The 17,666-nt window shown below is 41.3% G+C and overlaps 1 protein-coding gene across 5 annotated transcripts in view; it reads left to right on the top strand.

Annotated features, from left to right (window-relative positions):
* Window positions 1-17,666, top strand: part of LOC133616537 (3',5'-cyclic-AMP phosphodiesterase 4C-like) — a 220,554-nt gene that overhangs the window by 175,374 nt on the left and 27,514 nt on the right. For 3 of the 5 annotated variants that reach the window (XM_061975934.2, XM_072914640.1, XM_061975935.2), the window contains 6 exons: window positions 12,764-12,955; window positions 13,098-13,139; window positions 14,136-14,172; window positions 16,470-16,543; window positions 16,626-16,675; window positions 16,760-16,872. In XM_061975934.2, the coding sequence (XP_061831918.2) occupies window positions 12,764-12,955; window positions 13,098-13,139; window positions 14,136-14,172; window positions 16,470-16,543; window positions 16,626-16,675; window positions 16,760-16,872 (508 nt within the window). The remainder of the gene's footprint in view (window positions 1-12,763; window positions 12,956-13,097; window positions 13,140-14,135; window positions 14,173-16,469; window positions 16,544-16,625; window positions 16,676-16,759; window positions 16,873-17,666) is intronic. The other 2 variants (XM_061975930.2, XM_061975929.2) reach the window with 1 other exon arrangement.

Consider the following 17,666-nt stretch of genomic DNA (forward strand, 5'->3'; position numbering starts at 1 on the left):
TCTTTATTTATTTTAAATTGCCTTTCAAATGTCTATTCTTGGTGTTGGGTCTTATCAAATACATTTTCCCAAAAAATGCGACTTATACTCCAGTGCGACTTATGTTTTTTTCCTTCTTTATTATGCATTTTCGGCCGAAGCGACTTATAGTCCGAAAAATACGGTATGTCGTCCAATGTGTATTTCACATAAATAATGTCCATTGTGTATTTTACATAAATAAAATGAAATGTTTAGTGTTGATATATTCACACATGGATCATATCTACAAATTAAACATTATCTACATCAAACTTTGCACACACTGTACCGGTATGTGACTCATCACAATTAAACCTAATGTTTTTCATTATCGCTCTGTACTGGTCAAATTCAGCGCTGCATGTATTAAATGAGCTTTGCTCACCAGAATTACTCTCATACAAAATAAACAACACGACCACGAATACAAAACACATCACAAAGTCAGCAATTTCAATACAAAACCAACTAAATATTTGTGTGCACAATATCTATTTACAAAAATTTGAACAAGTTTCTTGATGAAGCTTACACATGTAGATTTTTACGTTGTTTAACTTGATGCTGCTTGTCTGGATCAATGTGTCCGTCGCGTCAAAGGTCCAACAGGAAACACTGATTTGAGCACTTGCTCGGGGCAGAACATTCATACTTTGTTGTCCAGTCGATTCAGGGTTGAATGAGTAGTCTTCTTCTACTCACCCCACTGTTGCCCCCTGCGGGGTGGCGGGAGTACTGCATACATGAGCCACCCGAGTTTGAAAGGATTTATCAAGCCTATTTGGGTGATTTTCGTTGGGCCAAATGAAAAGCTTTGGCGGGCCAGATGTGGCCCGCGGGCCGCCAGTTGAATGTGACTGCTCTATGTGCTACAATAATAACGTGCCGCATTTCAATTTCGTTAACAGAAACGGCGTTCTAACGTTTGAATAAGTAATAATAAATAGATGGATTAAATTACCTGTTGCAAGAAAACGCTGACGGTGTTAGTATTGTCTAACTTTTGATGTTGGCAGCTGGAGCCATTATTAATAAACGAGGGAACACTTCACTGCAACACAGACGGCATGACATCGTCAAAGCTCACATTTATGCATTCTCACACAACGCTAACATTTGGGAACCAGGACGAGGTGAAAGGTAGAAATATAATAAATCTATTCGTGGCAGTAACAAACAAAGTTATGTTTAAGTTTTACTTTTGTATCTTAGAGCAGATAACTGTGGTGCGTTCAAGGACCCCTGATTAAAGTTAGAAACAAAGGCGTCACTAGATTTTTAAGACAGAGGACCCTTAACCTCCAGTAGATGCACTTAGAATAATACAATAATGATGTGTTATTATATTATTTCATCCTACATTAATCATCACATTTCTACCTTACACTATGAAGCAAAAGGCCAACTTGCTAATTTAAATGTGTTTAAAAAAATGTGTTTCAGCCAAATGAAGTCAACATATTTTTTTAGTGCATGTAAACATACTGAGTGTGTGCTTTTGAGGCGGGAACGATAGGTTTAGGGTGGGGTGGGAGCCCTTCAGCAGTCCAATAATAATAAGAAATAAGTAATATTAAAGACCAAAATGCGGCCACAAACAGTCATTTCAGGCTTTTTTTAAATGATTATTGCCGCCTAAAATGTCTGAACTCGCGGCAGCCTTTTCAGAAAGTTGCAATGTTTTGAGGCAATTTGTTTTCCAATAACATTCAATCTTATGTAATTTAATGCATTCCTTATTAATGTTTTGAGGACTAGTTGTAACCTGAGCCTTCAAAAAGCATCAAATTGCAACAGCAGGTGGGAAAAAATACTGTATTGATGTTTTACTCGTTTTATACCAAACTTACTTTAGACACTGGATGGCAGTAAAACCAAGTTAAAGTTACGGACATTCTCCAAATCAACACATTTACCCCCGCACATTAAAGTACCAGTAGAGTGGAAAACAAGTTGACTTTATATGCTTACTTGTTTTTCATTGTATCCATTAAACCATATCCAATTGTATTTGTCATGTCTGTGTGATCATGTTTTGTTTTAGTCATGTTCGGTTTTGTTTTTGGACTCTTTGTGCACTTTTGTTTGTTTTGTCACCATAGCAACCCATTAGTTTTCACCTGTCATGTCACGCACCTGTTTCATGTTACACACCTGATTCATTTGCACTAGCACACCTGTCACTAATCATGTCACTGCTATTTAAGCCTGTCTGTGTCTTTTGATCATCCTGGTGACATATCCTAACCATCCAGACTACCCCATGATATTCATGTCCACTAAAGTTCATGCTTCATGCCATGCCACAGTAAGTGTTTATTAGTTTCACGTCCATAGTTTTGCCTTTGTCCTAGTTTTTGTTTTCTTAGCCAAGTTTTTGTTTGTATCCTTTTTTTGTAGTTTGTTAGTGTTTAAAATAAAAGATGTCACTACCTTCACGCCATGTCCGGTCCAAGTTCACTTGCATCTCGGGAAAACAACTACTCCATAGTCCACGTCCTGACAGTATTTCATATAAACATCACAAAATGCCACAAATTCAGTCAGCCTCTTGGAATATTCCGCTCCGAATTTCTTTGGCTTCTTTCGGAAGAGTGACATCACGGTAGAAACGCTTCTTCACTCTGACCATATTATCAGGTCAGTCATACTGGAAATATGCACAAGTTGGAAAGATATGTGCTGTCTATAAGTCACAATCCTTATGTAAGACAAGAACACATATACTTGGCTTTTTTTATGCATTTGAAATCGTAAATAAATAGCTAACAATTGAGTCAACAGATCGAGGGTCCTCTGTTGCGCTCACTATACCCTCTAGGTAATGTCAACAATACTCCATTTACATGTCGTGACCTGAATATTAACCAAATATGAGTGATATTGTTATTCTAAGCACCAACGCAGACTGACTATTTTAGCGTCGCATTGATAGCAGTTAGCTAATGCTATTGTTGACACACTATAAACCTGCCTCTACTTCGTCTCAAACTTGCTAAAAGTAAATTCTAGATTATAATTCATGCATCTCTCATCTGGTAGTAGACAAATGTGGCCATGGACCGACAGGCTGGTGAACTTATAGATCCCGGCGAGATGGCGTAAAAGACCCCAAAAGACTTCTTGCAGGAACTTTTCTTAAACCCTTTGTGAGGATTGCGATGGAATCTTCATCTAAATGGAATTATGTGAGCGTCCCGTCGGTCAGCATCCCAGCGAGGGTGGAAATATGACAGTGTTTGTTTGATTTTGGTTTAAATGCTTAGTACCCCGCCTTCCGCCCGTGTGCAGCTGGGATAAGCTCCAGCACCCCCGCGACCCCGTAAGGGACAAGCGGTAGAAAATGGATGAATGGATGCTTAGTTTATATGTTTAGCACCTAGCAATGCTGCAAATGCTAGTGTTTCAATAAAGCTGCACCCCCGGGTAGCAGTCGGCTTCTAAAACGTTTTTACTCATCCTCTTTGTGTTCGGGTTCAAAAAAATAAAGTCCTGTATAATAATTTGTCCAAAGTAATTGTTGTTGGTTCTCACAAAGTCTGCTTGTTTAGGATTGTCCTTGATGGGGAAGGGATCTTTGGTTCTTAACGCGACGTCACGTGATGACGTGACTGACTTCCTTATTATTCCTCAAAATGTCTCGGGAATCTCTGTGAGATTGATCAATCAATCAATCAATGTTTACTTATATAGCCCTAAATCACGAGTGTCTCAAAGGGCTGCACAAGCCACAACGACATCCTCGGCTCAGATCCCACATCAGGGCAAGGAAAAATTCAAACCAGTGGGACAATTAGAAACCTTGGAGGGGACCGCAGATGTGGGGACCCCCACCCTGGGCGACTGTTGCAATGGACGTCGAGTGGATCTAGCATAATAGTGTGTGAGTCCAGTCCATAGTGGATCTAGCATAATATTGTGAGAGTCCAGTCCATAGTGGATCTACCGGTAACATAATATTGTGAGAGTCCAGTCCATAGTGGATCTAACATAATAGTGAGAGTCCAGTCCATAGTGGATCCAACATAATAGTGTGAGTCCAGTCCATAGTGGATCTAACATAATAGTGAGAGTCCAGTCCATAGTGGGGCCAGCAGGAGACTATCCTGAGCGGAGACAGGTCAGTAGCGCAGATTCATACTATTTTGATCATATTTATTTATTCGTAAACTTTTGCAAGTCTTTATATGATAATAGTTTCAATATAGAGGCAATTTGTTTTTCCACTCTACTGGTACTTTAAGAACACTTGTGAACTGTTGAGGACGACCTGCAGTGCTCATTTTTGTCGGTAAATGAGAGACGATGAGAGATTATCATCACACTCCAACATCTCTAACATGTAGATGATGCCTCTTTGCTAGGTCAGCATTGCGAATGAGAAATCTGTTCTTAATAAAGGATAAAATAAATAAAGAAATACAAGGAGAGGAAGTGTGTACGCCAGTGTGTTGTTAAATGTTTAAATAAATAATGATAAATGGGTTGTACTTGTATAGCGCTTTTCTACCTTCAAGGTACTCAAAGCGCTTTGACACTACTTCCACATTTACCCATTCACACACACATTCACACACTGATGGAGGGAGCTGCCATGCAAGGCGCTAACCAGCACCCATCAGGAGCAAGGGTGAAGTGTCTTGCTCAGGACACAACGGACATGACGAGGTTGGTACTAGGTGGGGATTGAACCAGGGACCCTCGGGTCGCGCACGGCCATTCTTCCACTGCACCACGCCGTCCCTTTACACACTATAATAGCACAATTGTGTCGTTTGATCAATAAAGGGTTGATATGTTGTTGCGCGTTGTTGTTTCTGTTTCGTCTTCACAAAGACAAACATAAGTTTTGATCAATAAAGAGTTGATATGTTGTTACACGTTGTTTCTGTTTCGTCTTCACAAAGACAAACAAGTTTTGATCAGTTGACGTGTACAGTATTTGGGTGAATTTGCGTGCATTGGCATGATTGTGACATCCCAAAAAAGCCCACAATGTCGAACTTTTTTTTTTTTTTTTAAGTATTGTTTATCTTTAGGATCCGACTTGCTTTCTTGCTCATACTCACACACACATGCACACACACGCGGTTACTAATATGTACGCATTGCGGATTGCATTTTGCGTAGACGTGCGTTACAGAATTTGCCCCCACGTCAGGCTTGTTTTGTTTTCAAGTAAACTGAGGGAAGGGACGGCAGCAGCGAGGTGCAAACTGCACATCCTGGGAACAAAAGCCGAGGTTAGGATGTGGGTGTGTGAGAAAAGTTGAGAAGTAGAACAGAGTTAAAGAGAGAAAAGGGGGGGGGGGCACTGTCATTTACGTCAGCGCGATAGAGAACAATGCTGGAGGCTGAAGACCTACCAAGGTCAACTTGTTATGAATGCTCGCACCGAGCAAGACGCCAGCCTGTCTCTCTCGCTTTCTTTCTTTCTCTGTCTTTTTGCCTGTTTAACGATAAGACATTTGACTTTAAGCTCAGCTTTTTAATAATTATAGCGGTTGTTAAAAAAAGGTAAATTAATCTTGTAACATCAACACAATCTGCTGCTTCAGTGGCCACACTGGTCGCATGAAGTCTTTTTATTTACAGGAAAAGTCCATGAATTCCTTCGGGGGATGAACTATGATGATGCTGATTCTTTTATTCCAAACAGATGCTGGGAAGGATGAGTTGTCGTTTGGGAGATTGTCAATTGTGGCAGCTGCTGTAATACCCACCTTTAGCAATAGTGGGCGCTGTCTACCCACTGTTGCCCCTTTTAACAGTACGAGCTTAATTAGTTCTGTAACGGAGCTCTTAACTCAAAACATCTCAACATTGCCCATTTAAATGAATTAAAATTAAATTGGTTCTTGCCCCCCCCCCAAAAAAAATTAATAAAAACTAACGTTTAGATCAGTAGTTTTCAATCTTTTTTCACCAAGTACCACCTCAGAAAACATTTGGCTCCCCAAGTACCACCATAATGGCCATTAAAATACAGTAGCATAGTAGGCCTAAGTGTTCATTAAAAAACACTAACATTGCACACAATTTGAACAGTAACACTGTGTTTGAATATAGGAAAATAAAACACTGTACTTTAATCAAGTGATCCTGTGACGTACAACTAGATGGAGCCCGCGCACCACTAGTGGTACACATACCAGTTTGAGAATCACTGTTTTAGATGATAAATATTGTATAAAAACTAGTGGTTAGAGTGTCCACCCTGAGATCGGTAGGTTGTGAGTTCAAACCCCGGCCGAGTCATACCAAAGACTATAAAAATGGGACCCATTACCTCCCTGCTTGACACTCAGCATCAAAGGATTGGAATTGGGGGTTAAATCACCAAAAATGATTCCTGGGTGCGGCCGCCGCTGCTGCTCACTGCTCCCCTCACCTCCCAGGGGGTGAACAAGGGTGATGGGTCAAATGCTGAGAATAATTTCGCCACACCTCGTGTGTGTGTGACAATCATTGGTACTTTAACTTTAACTTAACAATATTATGTACTATGAACAACTACAGTAGTTTTATGAAGTACGGTATTATAATAATAATGTGCAGTGTTTACCTGGGAGAGTGAACATCTACAATCTCCCCTTCTAATAATAATAATAATACATTTTATTTATAAGGCGCCTTTCTGGGCACTCAAGGACACCGTACAAAATCAAAACAATAAAATCAAATTGGATAAAAACAACAACAACAACAAAGATAGAAAAGAAAAGATGATTACAATGAATAAGCAGTCAGGAATAGGTGTGTTTTGAGTCTTGATTTGAAGAGGGATATTGAGTCTAAGTTACGAAGGTCTGGTGGCAAAGAGTTCCAAAGATGTGGGGCAGAGCGGCTGAAAGCTCGGGCACCCATGGTGGACAGTTTAAATAAAGGGACAGTGAGGTGGATGCATTCCAGCTGCATTTCCGTCAAACACACCATCAGCAGCGTTCCCATATTTTCATAGATAACTGTCCGCCATTTATGGGTTATGGGTTATACTTGTATAGCGCTTTTGTACCTTTAAGGTATTCAAAGCGCTTTGACACTATTTCCACATTCACCCATTCACACACACATTCACACACTGATGGCGGGAGCTGCCATGCAAGGTGCTAACCACGACCTATCAGGAGCAAGGGTGAAGGGTCTTGCTCAAGGACACAACGGATGCGACTAGGTTAAGTTAAGTTAAGTTAAGTTAAGTTAAGTTAAAGTACCAATGATTGTCACACACACTAGGTGTGGTGAAATATGTCCTCTGCATTGATTGATTGATTGAAACTTGTATTAGTAGATTGCACAGTTCAGTACATATTCCGTACAATTGACCACTAAATGGTAACACCCGAATAAGTTTTTCAACTTGTTTAAGTCAGGGTCCAATTTGACCCATCACCCTTGATCGCCCCCTGGGAGATGAGGGGAGCAGTGAGCAGCAGCGGTGGCCACGCTCTGGAATAATTTTGGGTGATTTAACCCCCAATTCCAACCCTTGATGCTGAGTGCCAAGCAGGGAGGTAATGGGTCCCATTTTTATAGTCTTTGGTATGACTCTGCCGGGGTTTGAACTCACAACCTACCGATCTCAGGGCGGACACTCTTAACCACTAGACCACTGAGTAGGATGGTAGAAGCTGGGGATTGAACCAGGAACCCTCAGGTTGCTGGCACGGCCACTCTCCCAACCGCACCACGTTGTCCATTTAGATATCTTTTAAACATTCTTGGCTGGTGTTAGACTCATTCTGCTTCAGTGTGATACACATTAGCAGTGCTGTGCTCCATCCTACAGGGTCAAACATGGTTTTGGTGATTTCTTTTTTTAATTCAGTAAATATCATCTGCTTCTTCCTCTCAGCTCTGTACTCACTTTCTTCTTTCCCATGGTTGGAAAAAAAGTTATGTCCATCTCTAGTTATTAGCTAATACTAGTGAGTAAAACCGGATGTGATGTTTGTAGCTCAAATTTAGGCTTTCAAACTAAAGCATAACAATTACCATACTTTCCAGGCTATGGAGCGCAACAGTATTCTATATTGAAAATAAATAATTTTTTTACATATACTATAAGCTGCAGCAATATACCAGTACAAAAGATTTTATAAATAAACGGGTTTGTGCTGAAAACAAAGTTTCGTTGTACTTGTGCAATGACAATAAAAACCTACCTACCTACCTACCTATAAATATATATTTACATGCCTTAATTCTTATCAAACGTTGCCTGTTAAACGGCAGTAAAAAGCTACTAATCAAACGAAACAGAAATCATCGCTGCAGAAGCTAGCTCTCCAATCAGCTAAACAGACTCCAACTCCACGGTGACGTTTTGGTGAAACTGAAACAATACAAACAGAATTCCATTGCAAGGTAATAATACTAACACAGACAATTGTAAACGTGTTGGCATGCGCGCTAAAGCTAACGACGCCGGCTTGATTACATTACAATAGCACGTACAAATATGTATGAAAACAATCCTAAAGACATCACACACGGGACGGTTTAGGTAGTAAAAATTGTGAAACTTACAGACTTTGCTTGGAGTGATGAATGAAGAGTCATTTCGAGCAGAAACGCTATTTACATTTTTACTTCCGGTTCAAGGCACCGAACAGAAAGTACATTTTCAACCCGTATAACCTGCAGTGAGCGAACTCATCCAAAAGATAGCGCCGTAGCACAAGCAATAACACCTTTTCAGTAGAGATGTCCGATAATATCGGGCTGCCGATATTATCGGCCGATAAATGCTTTAAAATGTAATTTCGGAAATTATCAGGATCGGTTCGGAAATTATCGGTATCGGTTTCAAAAAGTAAAATGTATGACTTTTTTAAACGCCGCTGTACGTAGTGGTACACGGACGTAGGGAGAAGTACAGAGCGCCAATAAACCTTAGAGGCACTGCCTTTGCGTGCCAGTCCAATCACATAATATCTACGGCTTTTCACACACACAAGTGAATGCAAAGCATACTTGGTCAACAGCCATACAGGTCACACTGAGGGTGGCCGTATAAACAACTTAAACACTGTTACAAATATGCGACACTGTGAACCCACACCAAACAAGAATGATAAACACATTCCGGGACAACATCCGCACCGTAACACAACATAAACACAACAGAACAAATACCGAGAACCCCCTTGCACCGCTACCCCGTAACCCCCACCTCAACCCCCTGCAGCACTAACTCTTCCAGGACGCTACAATATACACCCCCCCCAACCCCGCCCACCTCAACCTCCTCATGCTTTCTCAGGGAGAGCATGTCCCAAATTCCAAGCTGCTGTTTTGAGGCATGTTTAAAAAAAATAATGTTGTGACTTCAATAATAAATATGGCAGTGCCATGTTGGCATTTTTTTCCATAACTTCAGTTGATTTATTTTTGGTAAACCTTGTTACATTGTTTAATGCATCCAGCGGGGCATCACAACAAAATTAGGCATAATAATGTGTTAATTCCACGACTGTATATATCGGTATCGGTTGATATCAGAATCGGTAATTAAGAGTTGGACAATATCGGATATCGGCAAAAAAGACATTATCGGACATCTCTACTTTTCAGTGTCTCTTTCTGTGTTTTATGAAAACCATTTGCTGAATGGGCAATAACGGTGGAACAGGGGTTAGTGCTGGTGCCTCACAATACGAAGGTCCTGAGTAGTCCTGAGTTCAATCCCGGGCTCGGGATCTTTCTGTGTGGAGTTTGCATGTTCTCCCCGTGACTGCGTGGGTTCCCTCCGGGTACTCTGGCTTCCTCCCACCTCCAAAGACATGCACCTGGGGATAGGTTGATTGGCAACACTAAATTGGCCCCAGTGTGTGAATGTAAGTGTGAATGTTGTCTGTCTATCTGTGTTGGCCCTGTGATGAGGTGGCGACTTGTCCAGGGTGTACGCTGCCTTCCGCCCAAATGCAGCAGAGATAGGCTCTAGCGCCCCCCGCGACCCCAAAAGGGACAAGCGGTAGAAAATGGATGGCACCGTTTTATAAGCCCTAATGTTTAAATTAGCCGCTTATAGTTTGGAAAACACGTTATCTCTTATTTCCAAACACTCGTAAGTTGAGGTAGCACTGCAGTGTGATAATGGGTTCACCTCACATCATATTCCGCATGTGCTGTTAAAACCCTACTATTTCTTCCAGCATCCACCATTACCACAAATGTAAAAATGTTGAAGTGTGTGTGGGGAAGGGGGGGCTATATACGTCAGCGTCCCTCCCAGCTCCCTCAGTCCCCCAGGCGGATCTATTTATAGCTACTGACGTCACTGGCCGCCTCTGATGGAGCCTCGTCATGGCTAGTTTCACCGAGCTTGGCGAGGGTATCATTATCGAGGTAAGCCCTGCTTGTAGGCCCCGCCCCTCGTGGCCTCGTCACACCAATCCGGTGCGAGACGGTGAATCGCATCACTGTCCTGGACGCAGCCTTCCTGAACACTCTTCCAGTTCTCTCTCTCTCTCTCTCTTTGTGAATCGGGCCGAGTTCATTCAGAATCAGTTGGATAACAGCCATCTCCCATTTATCAGGCGCAGCTATAAGCGGAGCGCCCGAGACAGGTTGTGCTAAAAATAGACTCCGGCAACCTTCAGTTGCTCTGTATAAGCAGGCAAAAAGAAAGTGGGCTGGCAGATAAACATAAGCATAACACATCATGTTTCTCCTACTCATAAATCACCTTCCAATAAGGCTATTGCTGTCTTTGCCATAAAATACATAGTTTTTATAATTGATCATGCATTTTTTTCTAATTGCTCTGACTTTCACCAGTATATCATGGCATTTACCTCCTTACTGTACATGATGCAGTGTGTGTAACAAAGGGTGAGGTTCTTACTGATGTAACATGCTTTACGTCAGCGGTGATGTCATGTTGATGTAAGGAACGAGCATGGGGAAGAGGTGTGCATAAAGGACTATATAATGTTTCTCAAGGTTGCCTGCTTGAAAAGAGACTCGCTATTTCTGCTTGCGGTCAAGAAAGTGTTATATTAGCTGAGCCATTTGGAAATATTTCATATTTTAATATACACAGTTTATTGAAACTCTGAAGACAATAATGCTTACTTTTTTCCCGGGACTGCAATCTATTTGTGGCACTGAGGTGCGAGGGGTGTAGACGCTAGATCAGGGGTGTCCGATTTTTTGCTGGTGCTCAACATGTTCTGACAGTTAAAGGAGTTTATTATTAATGAGGTAAACACAGTAGTACGGGGTTTCCGCGGGTCATTAAAAAGCATTAAAAGTCACTAAATGGATTTAGCAAAAATTAAGGCCTTGAGTGGCATTAAAACGCATTAAAGTTGTCCAGAGGCATTAAAAAATGTAATGCTGTGAAATCACACATGCGGCAGGCAGCAGTTAACTGTGCCAAAATTCTTTGGCGGGACCGAGAAAGCAACTTTCTGCTGTCGCCACCACAACTGACAGTTGCTGCTACCACTACAGAAAAATAAATACTAAAAAATGAATTCTGCGATTTAAGAGTCTTGTGAGCCCATTCTAATTATTAATTCATGTAAACTTTTCAACTATTCTTCAAGATTATCATTACAGTTTTGTCTATACAGACAATTTTAATATTTTGACTATGTATAATAACTATTTGCAGTAGAAAATGGGCATTCAATTTGTTTTAAGTGGCATTAAAAAGCACTAAATTAGATTTGCCGATATCTACAGAAACCCTGTAGTACCTCAACCAACAAGCTTAATAGAATAGAATAGAATAGAAAGTACTTTATTGATCCCTGGGGGAAATTCAGCACCACAGTTCGCTCACAATAGACAGTAATAATAATAAATAATATAATATATATAATATATTATATATATAATATATAAATAATATAAATATATTCTACATATACTCTACATTTAAATGGTTTTCAAAACACTTGAAACGTATTAAATTCAGTTGAATTGGTAACCCTCCCAAAAAACAACAACAACAAAAAAAAGTACATGTAAAAATTACATATAGGATTAAAAAATGTTATTTACTTTACATTGTCGGTTAATCGTCTTTACGTGCGGCGGAAGGGAGCTGAGTCTGTGTCGACAACGCTGTGTACCTCTTTAATGTTTCAAACCAAACATAGCTTTTCCATTGCTTTCTTTAGACTCTTATTGAGCTAGCAAAACTACACAAATGCTGCAAAAAGGCTTAAAAAAATTACACAAAGTAGCACTGTGCTGACTGAATATAAGCAGTGAGCACAGGAGTGTGCTGCCGGGCACAAAATGGCTGCGCTGCAGGCGCACAATGTGTGGCATATTTATTTTCGGTCTGTGGTGTGTAAATTGAAAGGTTCGTACAATGAGGGTTCGGTGAATGGAGGTTTCACTGTACTCGCTAAATGTAGCAACAAAGTGCTACGTTGGTAACACTGATCCCTGCTGCTATGTCTTGTTATACTCTGGCAGACTTTAGGCCCTATCTAAAAAGCTTGTGTATCGACAAACCAGGGCTGAAAAGTTGCTTTTACTGTGTTTTCCAAACAAATTATGTGATCTACTAAAACACAAAAATCTCATTGGAATGACTTTTGGAATGAATTCCACGCAGTTTTATTGATACAAAAAATTCCTTTGTACTGAAGATGCTGCTCGGTCTGTTCTATTTCTACGTTTTGAATTGCACAGCATGTCTTTGGGGTTTTGTTATGTATTTTTTTTAAAGCAGATGGATGTAAGTATATCGCTAACATGAATGCTTCTCTTTTTTCAGTTTCGATGTGGAGAATGGCCTCTCAGTGGGTCGCAGTCCTCTGGACGCTCAGACCAGTCCCGGGTCAGGCCTGGTCCTCCAGTCCAATGTACCGCACAGTCAGCGTCGAGAGTCCTTCCTCTACCGCTCCGACTCGGATTATGACCTCTCGCCCAAAACCATGTCGCGCAACTCATCGACCGCCAGCGACTTGTGAGTATTTCATAACCGTTTCCTGGATGCGTTTAACACAAGCTACCAAGTGCAGATGTGTCATGGCTGCACATTCTTACATTTATTTATGAGGATGTTCTTATTTTAATCAATCAGTAGACGTTGCTCCTTTGTTTTGAAGGGAGGACGGATTGAAGCAATGCGAAGTCAGTTGGATACCTCGGTGAGAAAAGTGTGCAGTGATCTAATTCTAATGATTTAAATTCACAACATCTAGTTCTCACGTACAGTATTTCACCCTGTCTTAATCACTGTCTTGGATGCTCGTCTCTAAACACTGATTGGTCATTGGACGACCTAAACGGTCCCAGCATGCGTTTGATAGTAATGCAATGTCCCAAAGGCTTGGACTGAAGTTGACATTTAGCACAATAACTAGAGTATACTAATATTTGCAGTTGCATCATGTCTGCCAGCATTGATTGTGAAAATGTTTTCCGGAACACAAGCCCTTCAGGATGTACAGTATGATGTCACTTTCTCTTTAAATGGATGTATCTACATGCATGCTGTGGCCCCAAAAGCTTTTCAAATACAGCCTTTCAGCAGCACTTAAAGTACCAGTAGAGTGGAAAGACAAGTTGATTTTATATGCTTAATTGTGTTTCATGAGCCTTCCTGGTAAGGTCTATTCAGGTGTACTGGAGAGGAGGCTATATACACCACTACTAAGCACACATTTCTTGGTGTTGTTTAAAGCGAGCTTAGTGTTTAGCTTAGCTATTAGCATTCCAGCTACTGACTTGCTCTCTGGTGTGTAACATGTTTAGCTTCTTTCTCCACTGAAATTGATACTTGATGATAATGATACTTAAGATTCTAAGAAATGCAGTTTATTTGCCGTAATGTATGTGATCATTATTAGCTTAGGGAAGTAGGTCCACACTGTGTATAGAGATACATAATTAGCTGCTAGCTGCTTTTCAGCCGGGTGACTAAAATAAACACAGTATCAGCCAGTGGGGATCGGCATTAAAACACATTAATCGGCAATGGCGATCACATACTTTTTCACGAAAATTGGCAGATACTGATTGGTGGCCAATCGATAGGCATACCCCTAATTGTTAGCAATAATTGAACCATTCCATTCACTGTTCTTCAACTGTCCAGAAGAAGATCTTACAAAGTGCATGTTTGTGATTGGTTGTTTTTGCAGGCACGGAGAAGACATGATAGTTACTCCATTTGCACAGGTGGGTAACGCTTACAAAACAAACATAAGCATGATCAAATGCAGTACAGTCATCCCTCGCCACATCGTGCTTCAAATATTCCACATTGGGAATTTTTTTCTATTATTCAAAAATGTTTTGTTCCTAATTTAAGGCAAGTTTATGTTTAGAGCACAATTTGTGCTCAAGGTAATTCTAAGTGCTTAACAGAAAATTACAAGAAGGCAAAAAATAAAAATGAAATAATCATAAAAACAATTATAATATGAATTAAAATCAAAGAGTGTAGATAAAATACTTTCAGTTGTTATATGCATAATTAAATAGATGTTATACATAAAATTAAGCATTTTCAAGCATATAAATTGGTTAAATTAACTAAAACCATTAATACTAGAGCAGAATTGGCTACTAGAGGATACCAAACCAATCAGAGCATTCTGTTTAGTATTGTGGCCACTGATTGGCTCAGCCTCAGCCAGCATTAATATATTATATATATATATATATATATGCAATGGTTGTGAATCTTTTTTCACCAAGTATCACCTCAGAAAAAACTTGACTTTTCAAGTACCACCATAATGACCAAAATATAAATACAGCAGCGTAGTCGGCCCAAGTATTCATGAAAAACAAGGCAGAGGTTATATTTAACAAGTGTATTTAATATTTGTGGCCACTGTAACATTACACACTGTTTGAATAAAGGAAAATAAAACACTGTACTTCAGTCAAGTGATTCTTTGGGGTATCACGAGATGGTGTACCACTAGTGGTACAAGTACCAGAGTTTGAGAATCACTGCTGTAGTGGATTCAAAGAAAGTGTAAAGGGGTCTTATTTCATGTCTATAGAGCTCTCGTAAGTTGGAAAATGTATACATTTTTATGTTGTAGCCTTCCCGGTAAGGTCTATTCAGGTGTACTGGAGAGGAGGCTACGCCGGATAGTCAAACCTCGGATTCAGGAGGAGCAGTGTGGTTTTCGTCCTGGTCGTGGAACTGTGAACCAGCTCTATACTTTCCGCAGGGTCCTTGAGGGTGCATGGGAGTTTGCCCAACCAGTCTACATGTGCTTTGTGGACTTGGAGAAGGCATTCGACCGTGTCCCTCGGGAAGTCCTGTGGGGAGTTCTCAGAGAGTATGGGGTATCGGACTGTCTGATTGTGGCGGTCCGCTCCCTGTATGATCAGTGTCAGCTTGGTCCGCATTGCCGGCAGTAAGTCGGGCCCGTTTTCAGTGAGGGTTGGACTGCGCCAGGGCTGCCCTTTGTCACCGTTTCTGTTCAAAACTTTTATGGACAGAATTTCTAGGCGCAGTCAGGGCGTTGAGGGGATCCTGTTTAGTGGTTACGGTTCGCAGCCGAGTGTGAAGCGACTGGGATGAGAATCAGCACATCCAAGTCCGAGTCCATGGTTCTCACCCGGAAAAAGGTGGAGTGCCATCTCCGGGTTGGGGAAAAGATCTTGCCCCAAGTGGAGGAGTTCAAGTACCTCGGAGTCTTGTTCACGAGTGAAGGAAGACTGGATCGTGAGATCGACAGGCGGATTGGTGCGGCGTCTTCAGTAATGATGTAACCCTGTCGAGATCCGTTGTGGTAAAGAAGGAGCTGAACCGGAAGGCAAAGCTCTCAATTTACCGGTCGATTTATGTTCCCATCCTCACCTATGGTCATGAGCTTTGGGTTATGACCGAAAGGACAAGATCACGGGTACAAGCAGCCGAGCAGGGCTCTCCCTTTAGAGATAGGTTGGGAAGCACATTCAGGAGGAGCTCAAACTAAAGCTGCTGCTCCTCCACATCGAGAGGAGCCAGATGAGGTGGTTCGGGCATCTGGTCAGGATGCCATCCGGACGCCTCCCTGGGGAGGTGTTTAGGGTCACTTCGGACTGGTAGGAGGCCACGGGGAAGACCCAGGACACGTTGGGAAGACTATGTCTCCTGGCTGGCCTGGGAACACCTCGAGAACCCCCGGGAGGAGCTGGACAAAGTGGCTGGGGAGAGGGAAGTCTGGGCTTCTCTGCTTAGGCTGCGGCCCCCGCGACCAGACCTCGGATAAGCGGAAGAAAATGGACGGATGGCTTTGAAAATGTTCAATTTATTTATTTAATTAATTATTGATTCCTACTGTGGCAAATTAATTTATCACAGTCTTGTTTGTAATCAATTAACAGCAATAAACGAGGGACAACTGTATTCTGCGTCACACTTCATTGTGAAAATGGCAGCTGCCACAATTGCTAAAATCAGTCACAGAATTATTGTTGGCGCTTTTCTAAACATGAAACTTCCAATGGTATTGTTTCGCTTTTTCCAGATTCTCGCCAGTCTACGCACAGTGAGAAGTAACTTCGCTGTTCTCACACATTTGCAAGACCGTGTGGGAAACAAGTAAGAGCGAGCTAAACTGACAAAGTCAATGTCTTTTATTAAGAGTTTATCCTACCCACACTTCCTCTGTCTTTTGTTGCAGGTGGCCGCCAAGCAGCAACCAGCCGCCTCTGTACAAACCATGCCACTCAGGTCAGTCTCTTGCAAAATAACAGCAGAAGAGTAACGGTCAAGTACTGAGTTTGGGCGTGTGCATGCTCGTCTTTGTCCATCCAGAGGAGCCTTATCAAAAACTAGCAATGGAGACTCTGGAAGAGCTGGACTGGTGTCTGGACCAGTTGGAGACGCTGCAGACGAGACATTCGGTCAGCGAAATGGCTTCTAATAAGGTGAGATTACCACTAAGACAATCTGACAATGCAGTGATGTACAGAGACTTCCTGGATGAAAAACAACACTTCCTATCCAACCCAATGGAGCTTGAGAGGTGCTGCTTACAACAATGGGCGAAACTGCCCAAAGATAGGCGTGCCAAGCTTGTGGCATCGAATTCAAAAAGACTTGAGGCTGTAATTGCTGCCGAAGTGCATCAACAAAGTATTGAGCTATTGTGATTTTTTTTATTTATTTTTTTATAAATTTGCAAAACACTTCTAAAAAAAAATTTTCCTTATGGGCTATTATTGTGTGTAGAATTTTGAAGACAAAAATGAATTTACTCCATTTTTGATTAAGTAACAAAATAACAAAATGTGGAAAAGTGAAGTGCTGTAAATACTTTCTGGGTGCACTATATACTAGTGGTGTACCACAAGGTTCTATTTTAGGTCCTCTCTTTTTCATCATCCGGGCTATTCAACTGGTGGCCCAGGTGTTCAGTTAAAAAAGCTTGTGAGACTCACATTTTTGCAGCAGAGCCTTAACAACACTACAGGACTATCATAGAGATGATCTTTGACGAGCTTTTTTTCAGAAGGTCTTTGAAAACAGCAGAGCGCTCCTGTAACGCTGACAAAATAAACAGACCAAAATCAAGGACACTGCCTCTCTGGAATATACAAAATAAGATAAGACTCCTTCGCTTTTTGGAAACATGGCCCCCAAAACAATTTAGTTGAATATCCCTAGCGTATCAAGGGCACACAGCGATAGGTCCAGCATTGAATTACAGATGTATGCATGT

Source organism: Nerophis lumbriciformis, linkage group LG14 (genome assembly GCF_033978685.3).
Source record: "Nerophis lumbriciformis linkage group LG14, RoL_Nlum_v2.1, whole genome shotgun sequence".
Taxonomy (NCBI): Eukaryota; Metazoa; Chordata; class Actinopteri; order Syngnathiformes; family Syngnathidae; genus Nerophis; species Nerophis lumbriciformis.